This window comes from Penaeus vannamei, chromosome 12 (genome assembly GCF_042767895.1).
Source record: "Penaeus vannamei isolate JL-2024 chromosome 12, ASM4276789v1, whole genome shotgun sequence".
NCBI classification, from domain to species: domain Eukaryota; kingdom Metazoa; phylum Arthropoda; class Malacostraca; order Decapoda; family Penaeidae; genus Penaeus; species Penaeus vannamei.
In genome coordinates, this window is record NC_091560.1 from 37,819,343 (window position 1) to 37,834,342 (window position 15,000).

Consider the following 15,000-nt stretch of genomic DNA (forward strand, 5'->3'; position numbering starts at 1 on the left):
AAAAGTAAGAAAGAAGCATGAAAACCGTAAGAAAAATTAAAAGAGAGAGAGAGAGTAAAAAAAAAAAAACACACAAAAATAACAACAATTCGCATAAATAAGGTCAGAACCAATAAATAAATATACGCAAGGAAAGTAAACAAAGACAGAGCGCATCTTTAGTTACCTGAGCCGGTTTTCCTTTGGTAGTTAAGAAGTAGGAAGACCTTGGAAACTGTCCGTGCAAAAATTCGCACTGGCCGGGCATTTACATTTAGAACCTCAGGACATACTGCGATAGTACATAAGTAACAGAGATGTGCATATGTGTTTGTGGGTGTTTGTGTGTGTTTCGCTGTGATGTGTGGGTGTATGTGTGTGGTGGGTGTTTGTGTGTGTGTGTGGGGGGTGTTTGTTATGTTTGGGGGTGTTTGTGTGTGTGAGTGAATGACTGAGTGAGTGAATGAATGGATGAGAGTGCGCGAGAGTACCTGTGTTTGAGTGCGTGCGCGTCTGTATACAATTTATGCATTAGGGTAAACCCCCTCAGAAGTATAGACTTCGATCCTGCTCACTACCCGGGTTCAGGGAATTCTCCCTAGAAGGTGAGAAAGGGGCACTCAAGTGTAAAACCTGTGTAGCCTTTTGCAAAAATTGCGCTTGGCCATTTTGCTTTCGAATAAGTAAGCCTTTCGACATTTTTGTTTGTAAAGAATTAACGTTCTGTATATTTCATGTTTACGCAGGTAAGTGTCAAGATAGAAATTGTAATATTCTAAATCAAGACTTTTTAAGTTTATTCAAGTGTAAACTGCCATCGTAAAGAAAGCAAATTCCAAACCACTTTATTTTGCAGGATGGAATAATCATAACAAGGTAGAAATTATAATCATTCCCCCTTTTATGTTATGGGATTTATTATTTATAGATCTTTCTACTTTTCAAGTATCATTCAATCATAAAGTTATAAAAATTTGGCATTTGTAGATTATCAAGTTGACCTATGATTTTTAAAATACAAGAAAGATACTTGTTCGTATTGCAAAAGGAACAACGAAGGGAAGGGCAAGAAAACACACGAATATGTCCTTCCCTTCGTTGTTCCTGTTGCAATCTGTCCATCATGAATTCCACACTTGTTCGTACAAATAACATTGTTCTTCACTTGATTCAGAACAAAATATCATCCTGCTTACGTGTCGAGCTGTATTTCTACAACTTATTGAATTTGTCTTCTCCAAAAATGTCATATGTTGTCAAATCATTTATTGCAGTTGGGATATTGCATGAATTTGGTATGCAACATTGTTTTGCTTTCGTTATGTAATTATTATAATTAGGTTTTCCTTTCGTGCTCACGTCCGCATACTTATCCCCCCCCCACACACACACACACAAACACCCCCCCCCCCCCCATACCCATGCACACACACACACACACATAAACACACCCCACCCCCACACATCTGACGTGTTTAATATATAATATATAAACAAAGCAACTAGCACATAAATTCCACATAGTTTCACCTTCGCATTTACTTCAATAACAACATACTGACTTCCCTCCTCCAGGATTACTTAGACAACGAATTTGAGTGGAAGAACCGAGAAGTGGATGGCAGGGAGACACTAAACAAGGCAAGTGTCTGATAAAAGTTGTTTTCAGTAAAAAAAAAAAAAAAGAAAAGAAATTAAGAAAGAAAGAAAAAAAGGCACGTAATGGATATATTCAGCAACGAAGTTTTGTATATTGTTTTTAGATTTTTGTACTCTGTGATTTTGTGTGCACTTTATTTTGTTTTCTTAGATTTTTCTTTGTTGAATTTTCGTACACTATTTGTAGAAATTCCGTACCCTATTTGTAGAATTTTCGTTCTCTATTTGTAAAATTTCCGTACGCTGTATTTGTAGAAATTCCGTACACTCTATTTGTAGAATTTTCGTACACTATTTGTAAATTTTTCATACACTATTTGTATAATTTCTGTATATTCTGTTTCTAGTAACATAACGTGATATCATCAATGACATGATTAATCATATTTATTTAGCTTATTTCCGTGTGTTAAATTGCTTCATTTCTATAAAAAAAACAATGATAATACAACTTCCATTATATCGTTATCAGTATCAAAGAGTCTGTATCTTATAAAATGCACCCTGTAACCTGTCTTACAACCTGCGTTTTGTAACCCGTATCTGACAACATATACCTTATAACCTGCATCCTATAACCTATGCCGTGTAACCTGTATCCTCTAACCTGCATTTTGTAACCCGCATCTGATAGCATAAATCTTAGAACTTGTATTTCATAACCTGTATCCTGTGACTGTATTTCATAACCTGTATCTTATAACCTACGTCCTGTAACCTGTATCTTATAACCTGCATTTTGTAACCTGTATCTGATAGCATAATTCTTATAACCTGTATCCTGTAACTGTATTTCATAACCTGTATCTTATAACCTACTTCCTGTAACCTGTATCCTATAACCTGCAATTAGTAACCCGCATCTGATAGCATAAATCTTATATCCTGTATCCTATAACCTAGATCCTGTAACCTGTATCCTATAACCTACGTCCTGTAACCTGTATCCTATAACCTACGTCCTGTAACCTGTATCCTATAACCTACGTCCTGTAACCTGTATCCTATAACCTGTTTTGTAACCCGCATCTGATAGCATAATTCTTATAACCTGTATCCTGTAACTGTATTTCATAACCTGTATCTTATAACCTACGCCCTGTGACCTGTATCCTATAACCTGCATTTTGTAACCCGTATCTGATAGCAGAAATATGTATCCCATAACCTGTATCTTATAATCTGTGTCCTGTAACCTGTTTCCTGTAACTGTATTTCATAACTTGTATCTTATAACCTACGCCCTGTGACCTGTATCCTATAACCTGCATTTTGTAACCCGTATCTGATAGCAGAGATATGTATCCCATAACCTGTATCTTATAATCTGTGTCCTGTAACCTGTTTCCTGTAACTGTATTTCATAACTTGTATCTTATAACCTACGCCCTGTGACCTGTATCCTATAACATGCATTTTGTAACCCGTATCTGATAGCAGAAATATGTAACCCATAACCTATATCCTATAAACCGCGTCCTGTAACCTGTACTTTACTCCCTGTATTGCAGATCAGAAGCAGTGCTGTGACTCTTTTTCAAGCGACGATCAACAATTTACGGAATTTGAAAGCGACTGTTGAAGCAGTGTACACAGACTGGCCCGCCTTCACCCGTCAAAATGTTAGTTCAGTTTCTTGCTACCTGATTGTATCTTGATGTATATTTCTCTGATTTCTTTGTCTCTCTTTTTGATTTATTTATTTATTGTCTTTGGTTTCTCTCTCTAGCTGTTTATTTTTTTTCTCTCTCTCTCACTCTCCCTGTCTTTGTCTTTCTTCATCTCTTTATCTATCTATTTTTGTCTCTCCTTCTCTTTTTTCTTTCTTCTCCCTTTCTATCTCTCTCTCTTCCCCTTTTTTCCTCTCTCTCTCTCTCTCTGCCTCCCTCACTCACTATCTCTCTTTCCCTTTATTTATCTCTTTATTTTCTCTATGCCTTACCTTCTCTTTTTTTCTCACCCTCTCTCTGTCTCTTTCTATCTCTTTCCTTCTCACCCCTCTCTCTCTCTCTCCTTCCCTCCATCCCTCTCTCTCTCTCCCTCCCTCCCTACCTTCCCCCCCTTTCTCTTTCTCTCCCTCCTTCCCTTTCTCTCTAACCCTCCCTCCCTCCCCCTCTCTCTATTTGCTGTGTCATTGCGATCAGTTTGTCATAATCTCACTGTCAGTATGCTGTTTTATCTTGAAAGCTCTATATAGTCTCTTCCATTGGCGTTACTATGTTTTACCAGTGTTTAGTATTGTTGAGATGATAATGCATACAGAACATGTACACGCATATGTAAGTGAATAAATAGTAAACCAATGAATAAATAGAGAAATAAATATATATGAATTTACTTATATATATATATATATATATATATATATATATATATATATATATATATATATATATATGAATACACATGTATACACACACACACACACACACACACACACACACACACACACACACACACACACACACATATATATATAATATATAATATATATATATATATATATATATATATATATGTGTGTGTGTGTGTGTGTGTGTGTGTGTGTGTATGTGTGTGTGTGTGTGTGTGTGTGTGTGTGTGTGTGTGTGTGTGTGTGTGTGCGCGTGTGTATGTGTGTGTGGGTGTATGTGTGTGCGTGTGTGTGTGTGGGTGTATGTGAGTGCGTGTGTGTGTGTGTGTGTGTGTGTATGTGTGTGTGTGTGTGTGTGTGTGTGTGTGTGTGCGCGTGTGTGTGCGTGTGTGTGTGTGTGTGTGCGTGTGTGTGTGTGTGTGCGTGTGTGTGTGTGTGTGCGTGTGTGTGTATTTGTGTATTTCGCATTTTTATTATTTTTTTTTTTTTGCTTTCCTATTTTACTAATCATATTTTGCGTATTCCCTCTGCTCTTTCAGATATCCGACAGCGAATTCTGCTGTGGGACGGATGAGGTAAACAACGGTGACGTCACGGTAAAGGATCAGAATCGTTAGTTTCACGGACGAACAAACAATATATGTACTGTCAGTCACTTCAACAATATGCATAAGATATTGGTGATAAAAGAAAAAGAAAAGAAAAGAAAAAAAACAGGGAGCTATAGTTGCGTAAATTATATTCGTATAAGTATTGCCCAATACCATCGCCTCTGTAAGTTTCAATTGGAAAAAAAAATATTTGCGCTTGTTCGTCCGTTTTTCTAACGATTCAACTACCATAATTATTGACCTAAATTGTCATTATCAGCTGCATTACATCTACCTATTTCTCCTTTCACTTCTGCTAAAACTACCAGCCTTCCCAGTATAGATAAGTAATTATGAAAGTTTCTATTGTACATATATGTAGCCTCTACTTCCGAGTTTCTCCTTATTTCGGTTATTTCCGAAATGCATCGTTTTTTTTTGCCTTCAGATTACATTCTTCAACGAAAAAAAAAAAAATTGCTGCCAATTGCATCTCTTTCGAAATCTAATACTACTGCAATTACCACTACTATCACTACCACCACAACGACTGGTACCACTACTATTATTATGACCCCCCTAACTACCCCCCCACTAATAACAATAATAATAAACGTAATAATTACAATAAGAACAATAATAACCACAATAACAATAATAATAACAATCATAATAGATGTATCAATGATCATAAACGAAATAATAATAATGCTAATAATAATGATGATAATAATGATAATAGCAACAATACCTCTTGCAGCCTCCTCGCACCGGTTGCGCGGTCCTGGCCACGCGACTCGACCCAGGGGCTGCCGTCCGCGCTGTGAGGCCGCCGGACCCCGTTTTAAGGCAACTGCAGAGAATACCCAAGTTTACGACCAAAACCACGCACTATATCGCCCTCGAGGATGGAAGTCTGTTCATGCATCCTCCCAAATCCAAGGACAAGTTGTTAGTTTGTGACGATTACGAATTTAGGTCCAGGTACAGTGGAGGAGGTTGGGTGTTTGTTTTTCTTTCGCGTTTCTTTTTTTCTCTCTATCTCTGTCTCGCGTTTATCTGTCTGTTACCAAGACCCGTAGCTAAACGATACCCATAAATAGTGAGTCCGCAATATAAAATGTGACCGATAAACAACCGCATTCTAAAATGTATCCAATAAACAACCTTAATTTAGAATGTGTCCGACAAATAACCGCAATTTAAAATGTGTCCAATGAATAACCGCAAATTAAAATGTCCGATAAACAACCTTACTTTAAAATGTATCCGACAAACAACCTTAATTCAAGATGTATCCAACAAATAACCGCCATGGACACTGCATTTCCCCGCAGATATTTCTACACGCAGTCCAAGTCTCCCGAGCCAAGAAGCGTGGTGGTGGTCGTGGACGGCGGGATGGAGCGGGATCCGCTGCTGGAACACGCCGTTAACAAGGTCTACAACGAACTCTCGCCCATAGATCGAGTGAGTATTTCAATTTCTTTTTTTGTTGTGTGTGGCCGGGGGGTGGGGGTGGGGGAGGGTCTTTTTCTGTTTTTGTCTCTCTTTCTGTTTATATTTGTCTTGGCTATCTCTTCCTTTCTCTCTTCTCCACACACACACACACACACACACACACACACACACACACACACACACACACACACACACACACACACACACACACACACACACACACACACACACACACACACACACGTTCCTCTCATGGACGCCCTTGCATGCGAACTGTGGTCCGACCGTCGTGGGTTTTAGCGCTCGAGGGAAAGCCAGTATTTCTTCTGTAGTGGGAGGGAGGGAGGGAGAGATAAAGATAAACAAAGAGAGAGGAGGAAGGGAGAGAAGGAGGGAGGGAGAGAAGGAGGATCAATAAAACATTAATAAATATCAATAAAATGAAGAATAACAAAATCATGAAAAATGCTGGACCTCCTCGAAGAAACAAAATGCACACATGATTTGAGATATAAAGGAAATGAAAGTACGCTTGGTCTTGGCGCCAAACATCTGATTGCTGCTTTTTGTCGCCAGCTTTCAGAAATACGTATTTTCAACCGTCCATTCCGATTTTAGGAGCAGGAATTGACAATTCACCAAACAAGCATCCTCCACTTCAGCAACGACCGCAGTGTCTCGTCCAAGGCATCCCGATCGCTCGTTAGCGGCTCCTGCAGGCTAGTCCACTGCACATTGCCTTCTGCGCCTCCTACGGTTTCCATCACGGCCTTTGCGCCTGGGGTAGTTGGGTTGGGGGGGGGGGACGAAGTCGTATGTCACCTGCCACAGGGGCGAGAGCGGCAGCAGTGAGTCACTCCCAGGGACACGTATTTTAGGAAAGTAGTGATATAATTGAAGACATTTGATATCAGTATCCTCTAATATATTTGAAATCGTCAGATATAAAATTCCTGCATTAGTTTTTAATGGCATTACTGATATGCCCCATGCTAAAAAAAATAATATGGTCGAACATTGGGATGTTTCTTTTGTGAAGGGATGCGTGCGCAATTTTGAGATCATTATTATAATTTAATATCGCCATTTTATCATATATATATACATATACATTTATATCTATCTCTCTATCTACACACACACATACATACATATGTATATATTGCTCCAATGATTTTTTTCCTGCCACCCTAAGAATTTTTGGGCCGAAGCACCCGTCCCTGTTGCTGCCTGCCCAAACCCCGCCCCTGATCCTACACAGCACCTTCATAAAAAAAGATGACCACCCCAAGCCAGTCCACCCATTCGTAACGACCCCCCCCCCCACCCTCGCCCCTCTTGCAGATTGGCCTGTGCCTCCCCGACAGCAACTCCTGCCGGACCGTCGTCTGGAAGCGCGACCGCTTTCCTCACGGCTGTACGTGGCCGCGGGAGGACGGGCCCCTCGGACAGACGACCTTCCTCGGCCGCTTGCTCTTCAACAATAAAGGCAACAGGGCCAAGCTAAGCGAAATCCTGAAGAACTTTGGGGAATATGCGGCCTTCAGTGACCAGGCGTCGGCGCTGAAGGCGGGGTCGGACCTGCTGAAGAAGCAAAATGAATCTCAGTACTTGCAGATTGCCGGTGAGGCCGAGTTTTTTTAAATATTGTTAATTGAAGAAATGACTCCTAAAAATATATATTTTAAGTTATAAATTGGTGTTCACTCATTTGATGACAAAATAGTTTGTGTTAAATAGACTGATATTATTCGTCTAATATGTCCACGTGGGGAAAAAATCAATATTTACTCGTTTAATCAGTGAAACAATGTCCAAGTAGAAATATATATATATATATATATATATATATATATATATATATATATATATCTTTCCTTATCTAACCTTTGAAATCATATTCAGGTAGATTTGAAACAATCTTATAAAGGATATCACTATTTACTCATGAAACCGAAATAACGTCCAGATAGTTAACGGGGAAGGCTAGATCAGTAGCAACTCCAGGTGTCATGGCGTCTGATTCTATTTTTAGGAAAAAACACATGGAGTTTATTTTGATGACGTCACTAAAGTTACGGATGCTTTGAGGGGGATGGATGTGTAAAGATGGATATAACGGAGACTACATTTCTTTTCGTGAAATTCACAGGGATTGATTTTTGGTCACTTTTTTACGTTTATACTTTTTCTTTAACATATTTGGCTATTTGATTTTAGTCTTTACAATCTTCAAATAGTATGGGAAATAATAACTCTAATGGGTTATATTTTCATTGAGCAACCATCAAAACAAACGCCATGACTCCTCCTCCGAGTTACTACTGATCTAGCCTTATCCGGTAGTCAACCAAGATATAGCCACCCCTAACGCCATCTACCTTCGCGTCCACTAATTCTCGCTCGCCTCCCCAGGACAGCCTCACAGCGTCCTGGTCTACGTGACGAAGAGGGGCGACTGGGAGAAGTGGCGGGACGACGACGCGCTCGTGAAGCAGCTCGACGCCTCGCTCGACCTTGGCATTTCCATTGTGATAAACCACCTCTATGGTGCGTCAGCTAGTTATTTTCTATGAATATGTAAGATAAAAAGTAATTATGTAGTGATATATATATATATATATATACATACATACATATAAATATAAATATAAATATATAATATATATGTATGTATGTGTGTGTTTATGTGTATGTTTGTGTGTATATGTGTATTTGTGTGTGTGTATGTGTGTGTGTGTATGTGTGTATATATGTACGTTTGTGTGTGTGTGTATTTAGATATAATCTATGGACACACAAACTGCTGTTTTATGAATACATAAACATAAACGAGAGCAATTTTACAGTAATTTTTCTTTAGATATAATCCATGTACATATAAACCAGTTTTGTTTATGAATTTATGAAAACAAGATCAGTCTTGCAGTGTTTCCCTTCTTCTTTAGATAATCATGACCCATAGACATGTAAGTGATTTCATAAAGTACTGAATATTTCTTGTTTAATACGTGCGTGTCGTGGCATTTTGTCTCTCACGCGTGCTTTGTATTTCCCCCCAAAGGAGTCCCACAGGGCGTGAAAAGGGGAGTAATAATGGAGAAGAACGGCGCCACAGTCACGTTCTCTCCGATTAAGGATAATGGGGAGTTGTACGCGTCCGAAACCGAGATTCCTAGGTATGTTATTAAGCCTTAAGTGTGTCTCTTGTTGATCGTTGTTCTTTCCTGGACCGTGTGGGGCTCCGGCAAAGGCCAATTGAACCCCAAGAGATTAAAATTTCTTACTGTTATCTTTTTTCTGTATTCTTAACACGACCACCGCCGTTATGTTGTTCGTCATTAGCGTTATTATTATCAACCATCATCACCATCACGAATGTCAAGAAAACGTTTGAATGGCCAGAGTGAAAATTCAAAATGGAAGACCAAAATGAAATATTAACAATAATTCAGCGTCATCGTAAATATTTTCATTTTACTCACACCTCTTTCCCCCACAAATTAACCATTATTAGACTCCTTTTCAAAAAAAAAAAAAAATAAATAAAAAAAAAAAATAAAAAAAAAATAAAAAATAAAAAATAAATAAATAATAGGAACTAGAAGTAACCACCCTCTTCCTCTCTATATATAGAAAACGGCTCACCCCCCATCTAAGGAAAGAATAAAAACAAAATAAATAAAAAAATAAATCACCCACTCTCCCTTTCTCCCCCAAAGCTATGGCCTGGAGGATGGCAGCCGACCTGTTATTCCCATACCATACTATGACGCCTTCGGGGACGGATACATCATCACTGTGTGCATGACCCTCATGCACAACAGATCGTTTGTGGGCACCGTCTGCTCCGATCTGAGCATCATCAACTTGCTCGAAGCGGTAATCAACGTTGATGGTGGGTGTTAGTCTGTACAAGCGGCGAACAGACACACACACGCACGCAGACACAGACATATAGACAGATAGACAGACAGACAGGCAGGCAAGCAGGCAGGCAAGCAGGCAGGCACACACACACACACACACACACACACACACACACACACACACACACACACACACACACACACACACACACACACACACACACACACACACACACACACACACACACACACACACACACACACACACACACACACACACACACACACACACACTTTCTCTCACTCATCAACACGTAATTCATGGCGTAATAGTTTTTCTCTTGTCTCGCCAATAAGCAAATCTGTAGTTCCTGAGTCTGAGAGATCTATTTGTGTATGTGTATATCTCTCTCTCTCTACTTCTCCTTGTCCCCCTTCCCCTCCCTCCCCCCCAACCAACCACCCTCACCCACTCCTCCCAAATACACCCGCCTCCTATCTCTCCTTTCAGACATCGAGGGCGGGTACGTCTTCATCGTGGACCGTCTCGGCAGGGCGCTGAAACATCCCCTCCTCCCCGCCCCGCACTCGGTGACTGTAGACCCGACCTATGTGACGATAGACAAGCTCGAGATCAGTCCGGGAGTCAGGCACATTCTCGACAAGGCGGTCCGGCAAGAGACGGGGAACGAGGTATTGTGGCTTCAGGCGTCTTGTCCTGCTACTGTATGTATTCTTATATATGTAGCTATGTATATATATATATATATATATATATATATATATATATATATATATATATATATATATATATATGTATGTATATATGTATAGCTATCTATCTATCAATCTATCATTCTATCTATCTATTTATCATTCTATCTGTTTATCTATCTATCATTCTGTCTATCATTCCATCTATCTATCATTCTATCTATCTATATATTTATCTATTATTCTATCTATGTATATATTTATCTATTCTACCTATCTATCTATCCATTGTTTTATCTCTCTCTCTCTATATATATATACACATATATTTCTGTGTATGTATATGTGTCTATCTATCTGTCTCTCTACCTGTCTATATCTCTATCTGTCTCTACCTGTCTATATATCTGTTTGCCTGTCTAAATGTCCATATGACATTATTAGATTTACATGGCCAATACTTCAGAATCTACATGTTCACTTTTAATTTCACATACCTTATACTCATTTAATTCACACACACATGCTAACTATCCCGCTCTTTTTATCTCCGCCCACCATTCCCCACTCCTCTCCATACCCCTATTCCTTCCCCGACCTCAACCCTCTTCCCTTCTCCTTCCCCCACCTTAACCCCCTTCCCCACTCCTTTCCTCACCTCAACCCCCTCCCCCGGTCTCATCCTCACCCCATCCCACCTCCCCCTCCCCCGCTCTCATCCTCACCCCATCCCACCTCCCCCTCCCCCGCTCTCATCCTCACCCCATCCCACCTCCCCCTCCCCCGGCCTCATCTTCACCCCCTCCTCTCCTCCATCCCTTTTACACTTCCCCATCACCAACCCTCTCCCTCACCCTTCTCCCTACCCCCTTATCGCCGTCCCTCCCCCTCCCCCTCCCCTCCTCCCCCAACAGACCGTAAAAGGGTTGTACGTGGAGTCCTTGGGTTACCCGCGGGGCATCAATATCCCGAGTGCCATGCGGGTACGTCACCGCACCCTCCAGTACCTATGGGCGCCCATCAACGAGACAGACCTCGCCATCGTTGTCGTTCTTCCTGTCAATGAAAATGGGCAGGTGGGTCGCAGGGAAGGGGTGTTTGTGGGTGGGGATGGGGGTGTTTGTGGGTGGGGTTGGCAGGTGTTTGTGGGTTAGGGTGAGTGGGTGAGGGTGTTTGTGGGTTGGGGGTTGGCGGGATGGGGGTGTTTGTGGGTTAGGGTGGTGGGCGAGGGTGTTTGTGGGTCGGGGTTGGCGGGATGGGGGTGTTTCTGGGTTAGGGTGGTGGGTGAGAGTGTTTGTGGGTCGGGGTTGGCGGGATGGGGGTGTTTGTGGGTTAGGGTGGTGGGTGAGAGTGTTTGTGGGTTGGGGTTGGCGGGATGGGGGTGTTTGTGGGTTAGGGTGTTTGTGGGTGGGGGGTTGGCGGGATGGGGTGTTTGTGGATTAGGGGGAGGGTTTTTTAGCTAGTGGTGTGTGTGTGGGTGAGTCGCAAAGAGGGGTTTTTACTAGGTGTTGTGTGGGAGGGGGTGTTTGTGTGTGTGTTGGAGAGAGGGGATTTCAGTGAGTGTTGTGTAGATGCGTGTGTGTATGTGGGCGGGATTTGTGTGTGTGTGTGTGCGCGGGATTTGTGTGTGTGTGCGCGGGATTTGTGTGTGTGTGTATGTGGGCGGAATTTGTGTGTGTGTGTGTGGGCGGGATTTGTGTGTGTATGTATGTGGGCGGGATTTGTGTGTGTATGTGGCGGGATTTGTGTGTGCTTGTATGTGGCGGGATGTGTGTGTGTGTGTATGTGGGCGGGATTTGTGTGTGCGTGCATGTACGTGGTTCCTACCTTTTTTTCTTCCTCCTTCAGGTAACGTCCACCGAATACAGCTGCAAGTCGCCAAAGGCCTGTGAGACCAGCCACTTCGAATACAACGAACCCAGAAACAACGTCTCGAGAACATTCTGCAAGTTCGTTGGGATAGTAAGTTGTTTCGGTTTGTTTTGTTGTCATTTTCTCTCTATATTTTTTTCTGTCTGTCTGTCTCTGTCTCTGTCTCTGTCTCTGTCTCTGTCTCTGTCTCTGTCTCTGTCTCTGTCTCTGTCTCTGTCTCTGTCTCTGTCTCTCTCTCTCTCTCTCTCTCTCTCTCTCTCTCTCTCTCTCTCTCTCTCTCTCTCTCTCTCTCTCTCTTACACACACCCTCTATTTATTTATCTCTGCACCTCTCCACTTCTTTCTTGTCAAATCACCCCCACTACCTATCACTCACATCAACCATCACATATCTTTATCTATAAATCACCATGCCTGTCCTGTGCCCTGTCTCTAAATTAAATGACCTCCCATCTATCATTATCCATCATTCTGCCTTAATCCATCAACCATCCTATCTATCATTATCTATCGACTTATCTTTATCTATCATTATCTGTCAACCTATTCGTATCAATCAACCATCACATCTGTCATCATCTATCAACCGATCATAATCCATCAATCATCACATCTATCATTATCAACCACCATCCTTATCTTTATCCATCAACCAATCTATCTTTATCTATAAGGCAACATCCCTATCTTTATCAATCAACTAATCTATCATTATCTATCTGCCACCATATCTATCTTTATCAATCAACCAATATGTCTTTATCTATAAGCCAACATCCCTATCTTTATCAATCAACCAATCTATCATTATCTATCTGCCACTATATCTATCTTTATCTATCTGCCACCATATCTATCTTTATCAATCACCCAATATATCATTATCTATCAGCCACCATATTTATCTTTATCAATCAACCAATCTATCAGCCACCATATCTATCTTTATGAATCAACCAATCCATCATTATCTATCAGCCACCATATCTATCCAGTGCCCCCCCTCCCTCCACAGAGTGTTGTTAAGGGCGAAGGTCTCGTAAAATTCGCTCCAGACTGTTTCATTGACGTTTTATCTTACGTCCGTGGAGAGATTGACCCGGCGAAGGTCTATGCAATTTTCAACGGCACTCTGCCCCATGATGAAGTGTTGAGGGTAAGTGTTCCTGTTTTCCCCTTATATTGGCTTGATATTTTTGTTTCTTTTTGTTTTTTTCTGTTTGTTTTATAGTTGATAATATTTTTTTTTCTTTCATTTTTTTTTTTAGTTTGATTGGCTTTTCTCAATGTTTTCTTTCTTATTTTTGTTGTTTGATTTTTTTTCCTTTCTTAAACATTTTTTCTCTTTCTCCTTTCTCTAAATATAATTTTTCTCTGTGTATTCCACTGTCTTTTGGTTCCTTTCCTGCTCCATCAATCTTTCATTCCCTCCGTCCATCATTTCGTCTCATTTCCTTTCCTCCTTCGGCGACGGCAGGAGGACCTGAGGCCAAGTGTGAAATTCCTCGAGGAGGCCGAAGAGGCCTGGAAGAGCAACCTGAACCTCAGCAACTACATCGGCACTCGTTTTATGGGCACGGAGGACGGGAGTTTTATCAGCTTTCCTGGGATTCAGCTCAACCAAATCTTCGACCATAGGGATCTACCATGGTAAGGTTCCTATAGGCTGGACGTAGAGAAATCTTCCGACGACCATAGGATAGAGAGAGACAAAGGAATCTTTCAGCGATGGTCTTGCAAGCTGAACATAAGGATAGAGAGAGATCACGGAGACAAATAGTCAGCTTAATAATAGTTGAACGTCTCTTAACCCGACTGCTCTGACCGGTCTTCCCTCTCGCCAGGTACCAAACAGCTCTCTCGAACACCGAGCCCTCTTCGATCTCCATGACGACCCCTTACTACAGTGAGTTGGGCCTGGGGCTGGTGTGCACGGTGTCTAAGGCCCTGCACGACAATCGGGGGAATCCTCAGGCGGTGGTGGCAGGGGACTTCACCCTGCAGTACATCATGACCCACTTCCTCAACCAGGTCCCTTACTGCAAGCGACACACGTGAGAAATGATGATCATCGGCCGGTTTGTTAAAATTGTGTGAGGCCCGACCCAGTGAATATTCATAATACGGACCTGCATATACGCATAAATGCACATCATTCAGTCTATGCATATCTACCGGACAGATAAATATATATGAATGTAAAACTATCAGACAGACAGATATGCATTTATACATGTGTAAATACTTGCCCGAATATGTGCATATTCATTGGGTCGGACCTGGCAGTTTTAACAAACTGGTCGAATATGTCTATTTCCTGCATATTTCTCATTTCCCTTGCTGTTTATTTCCAGGGCGAGGGATAGGGTACTGTTTCCCAGAAAACAGTTTCTATTTTGTTACACGTCTCTGTACACAGTTGCTCTTCATTTTCCCACAGAAGAACACGTATCTGTACAACCCCCACAGTGGCATAACTACGCCCCCTGACAAGACTCGAGCC

The 15,000-nt window shown here is 41.3% G+C and overlaps 1 protein-coding gene across 5 annotated transcripts in view; it reads left to right on the forward strand.

Annotated features, from left to right (window-relative positions):
• The window catches only part of LOC113811069 (VWFA and cache domain-containing protein 1), a 29,961-nt gene that overhangs the window by 3,506 nt on the left and 11,455 nt on the right, over positions 1-15,000 (forward strand). For 3 of the 5 annotated variants that reach the window (XR_011398942.1, XM_070128274.1, XM_070128273.1), the window contains exons 4-18: positions 1,555-1,620; positions 3,150-3,260; positions 4,531-4,587; positions 5,342-5,565; positions 5,919-6,051; positions 7,387-7,666; positions 8,458-8,592; positions 9,107-9,221; positions 9,765-9,940; positions 10,423-10,604; positions 11,540-11,701; positions 12,474-12,587; positions 13,513-13,653; positions 13,975-14,147; positions 14,342-14,551. Coding sequence is in view for 3 of the 5 variants with exons in the window: in XM_070128274.1 (XP_069984375.1) it covers positions 1,555-1,620; positions 3,150-3,260; positions 4,531-4,587; positions 5,342-5,565; positions 5,919-6,051; positions 7,387-7,666; positions 8,458-8,592; positions 9,107-9,221; positions 9,765-9,940; positions 10,423-10,604; positions 11,540-11,701; positions 12,474-12,587; positions 13,513-13,653; positions 13,975-14,147; positions 14,342-14,551 (2,279 nt within the window). In the remaining 2 variants the exon portion in view is untranslated. The remainder of the gene's footprint in view (positions 1-1,554; positions 1,621-3,149; positions 3,261-4,530; positions 4,588-5,341; positions 5,566-5,918; positions 6,052-7,386; positions 7,667-8,457; positions 8,593-9,106; positions 9,222-9,764; positions 9,941-10,422; positions 10,605-11,539; positions 11,702-12,473; positions 12,588-13,512; positions 13,654-13,974; positions 14,148-14,341; positions 14,552-15,000) is intronic. The other 2 variants (XR_011398943.1, XM_027362739.2) reach the window with 1 other exon arrangement.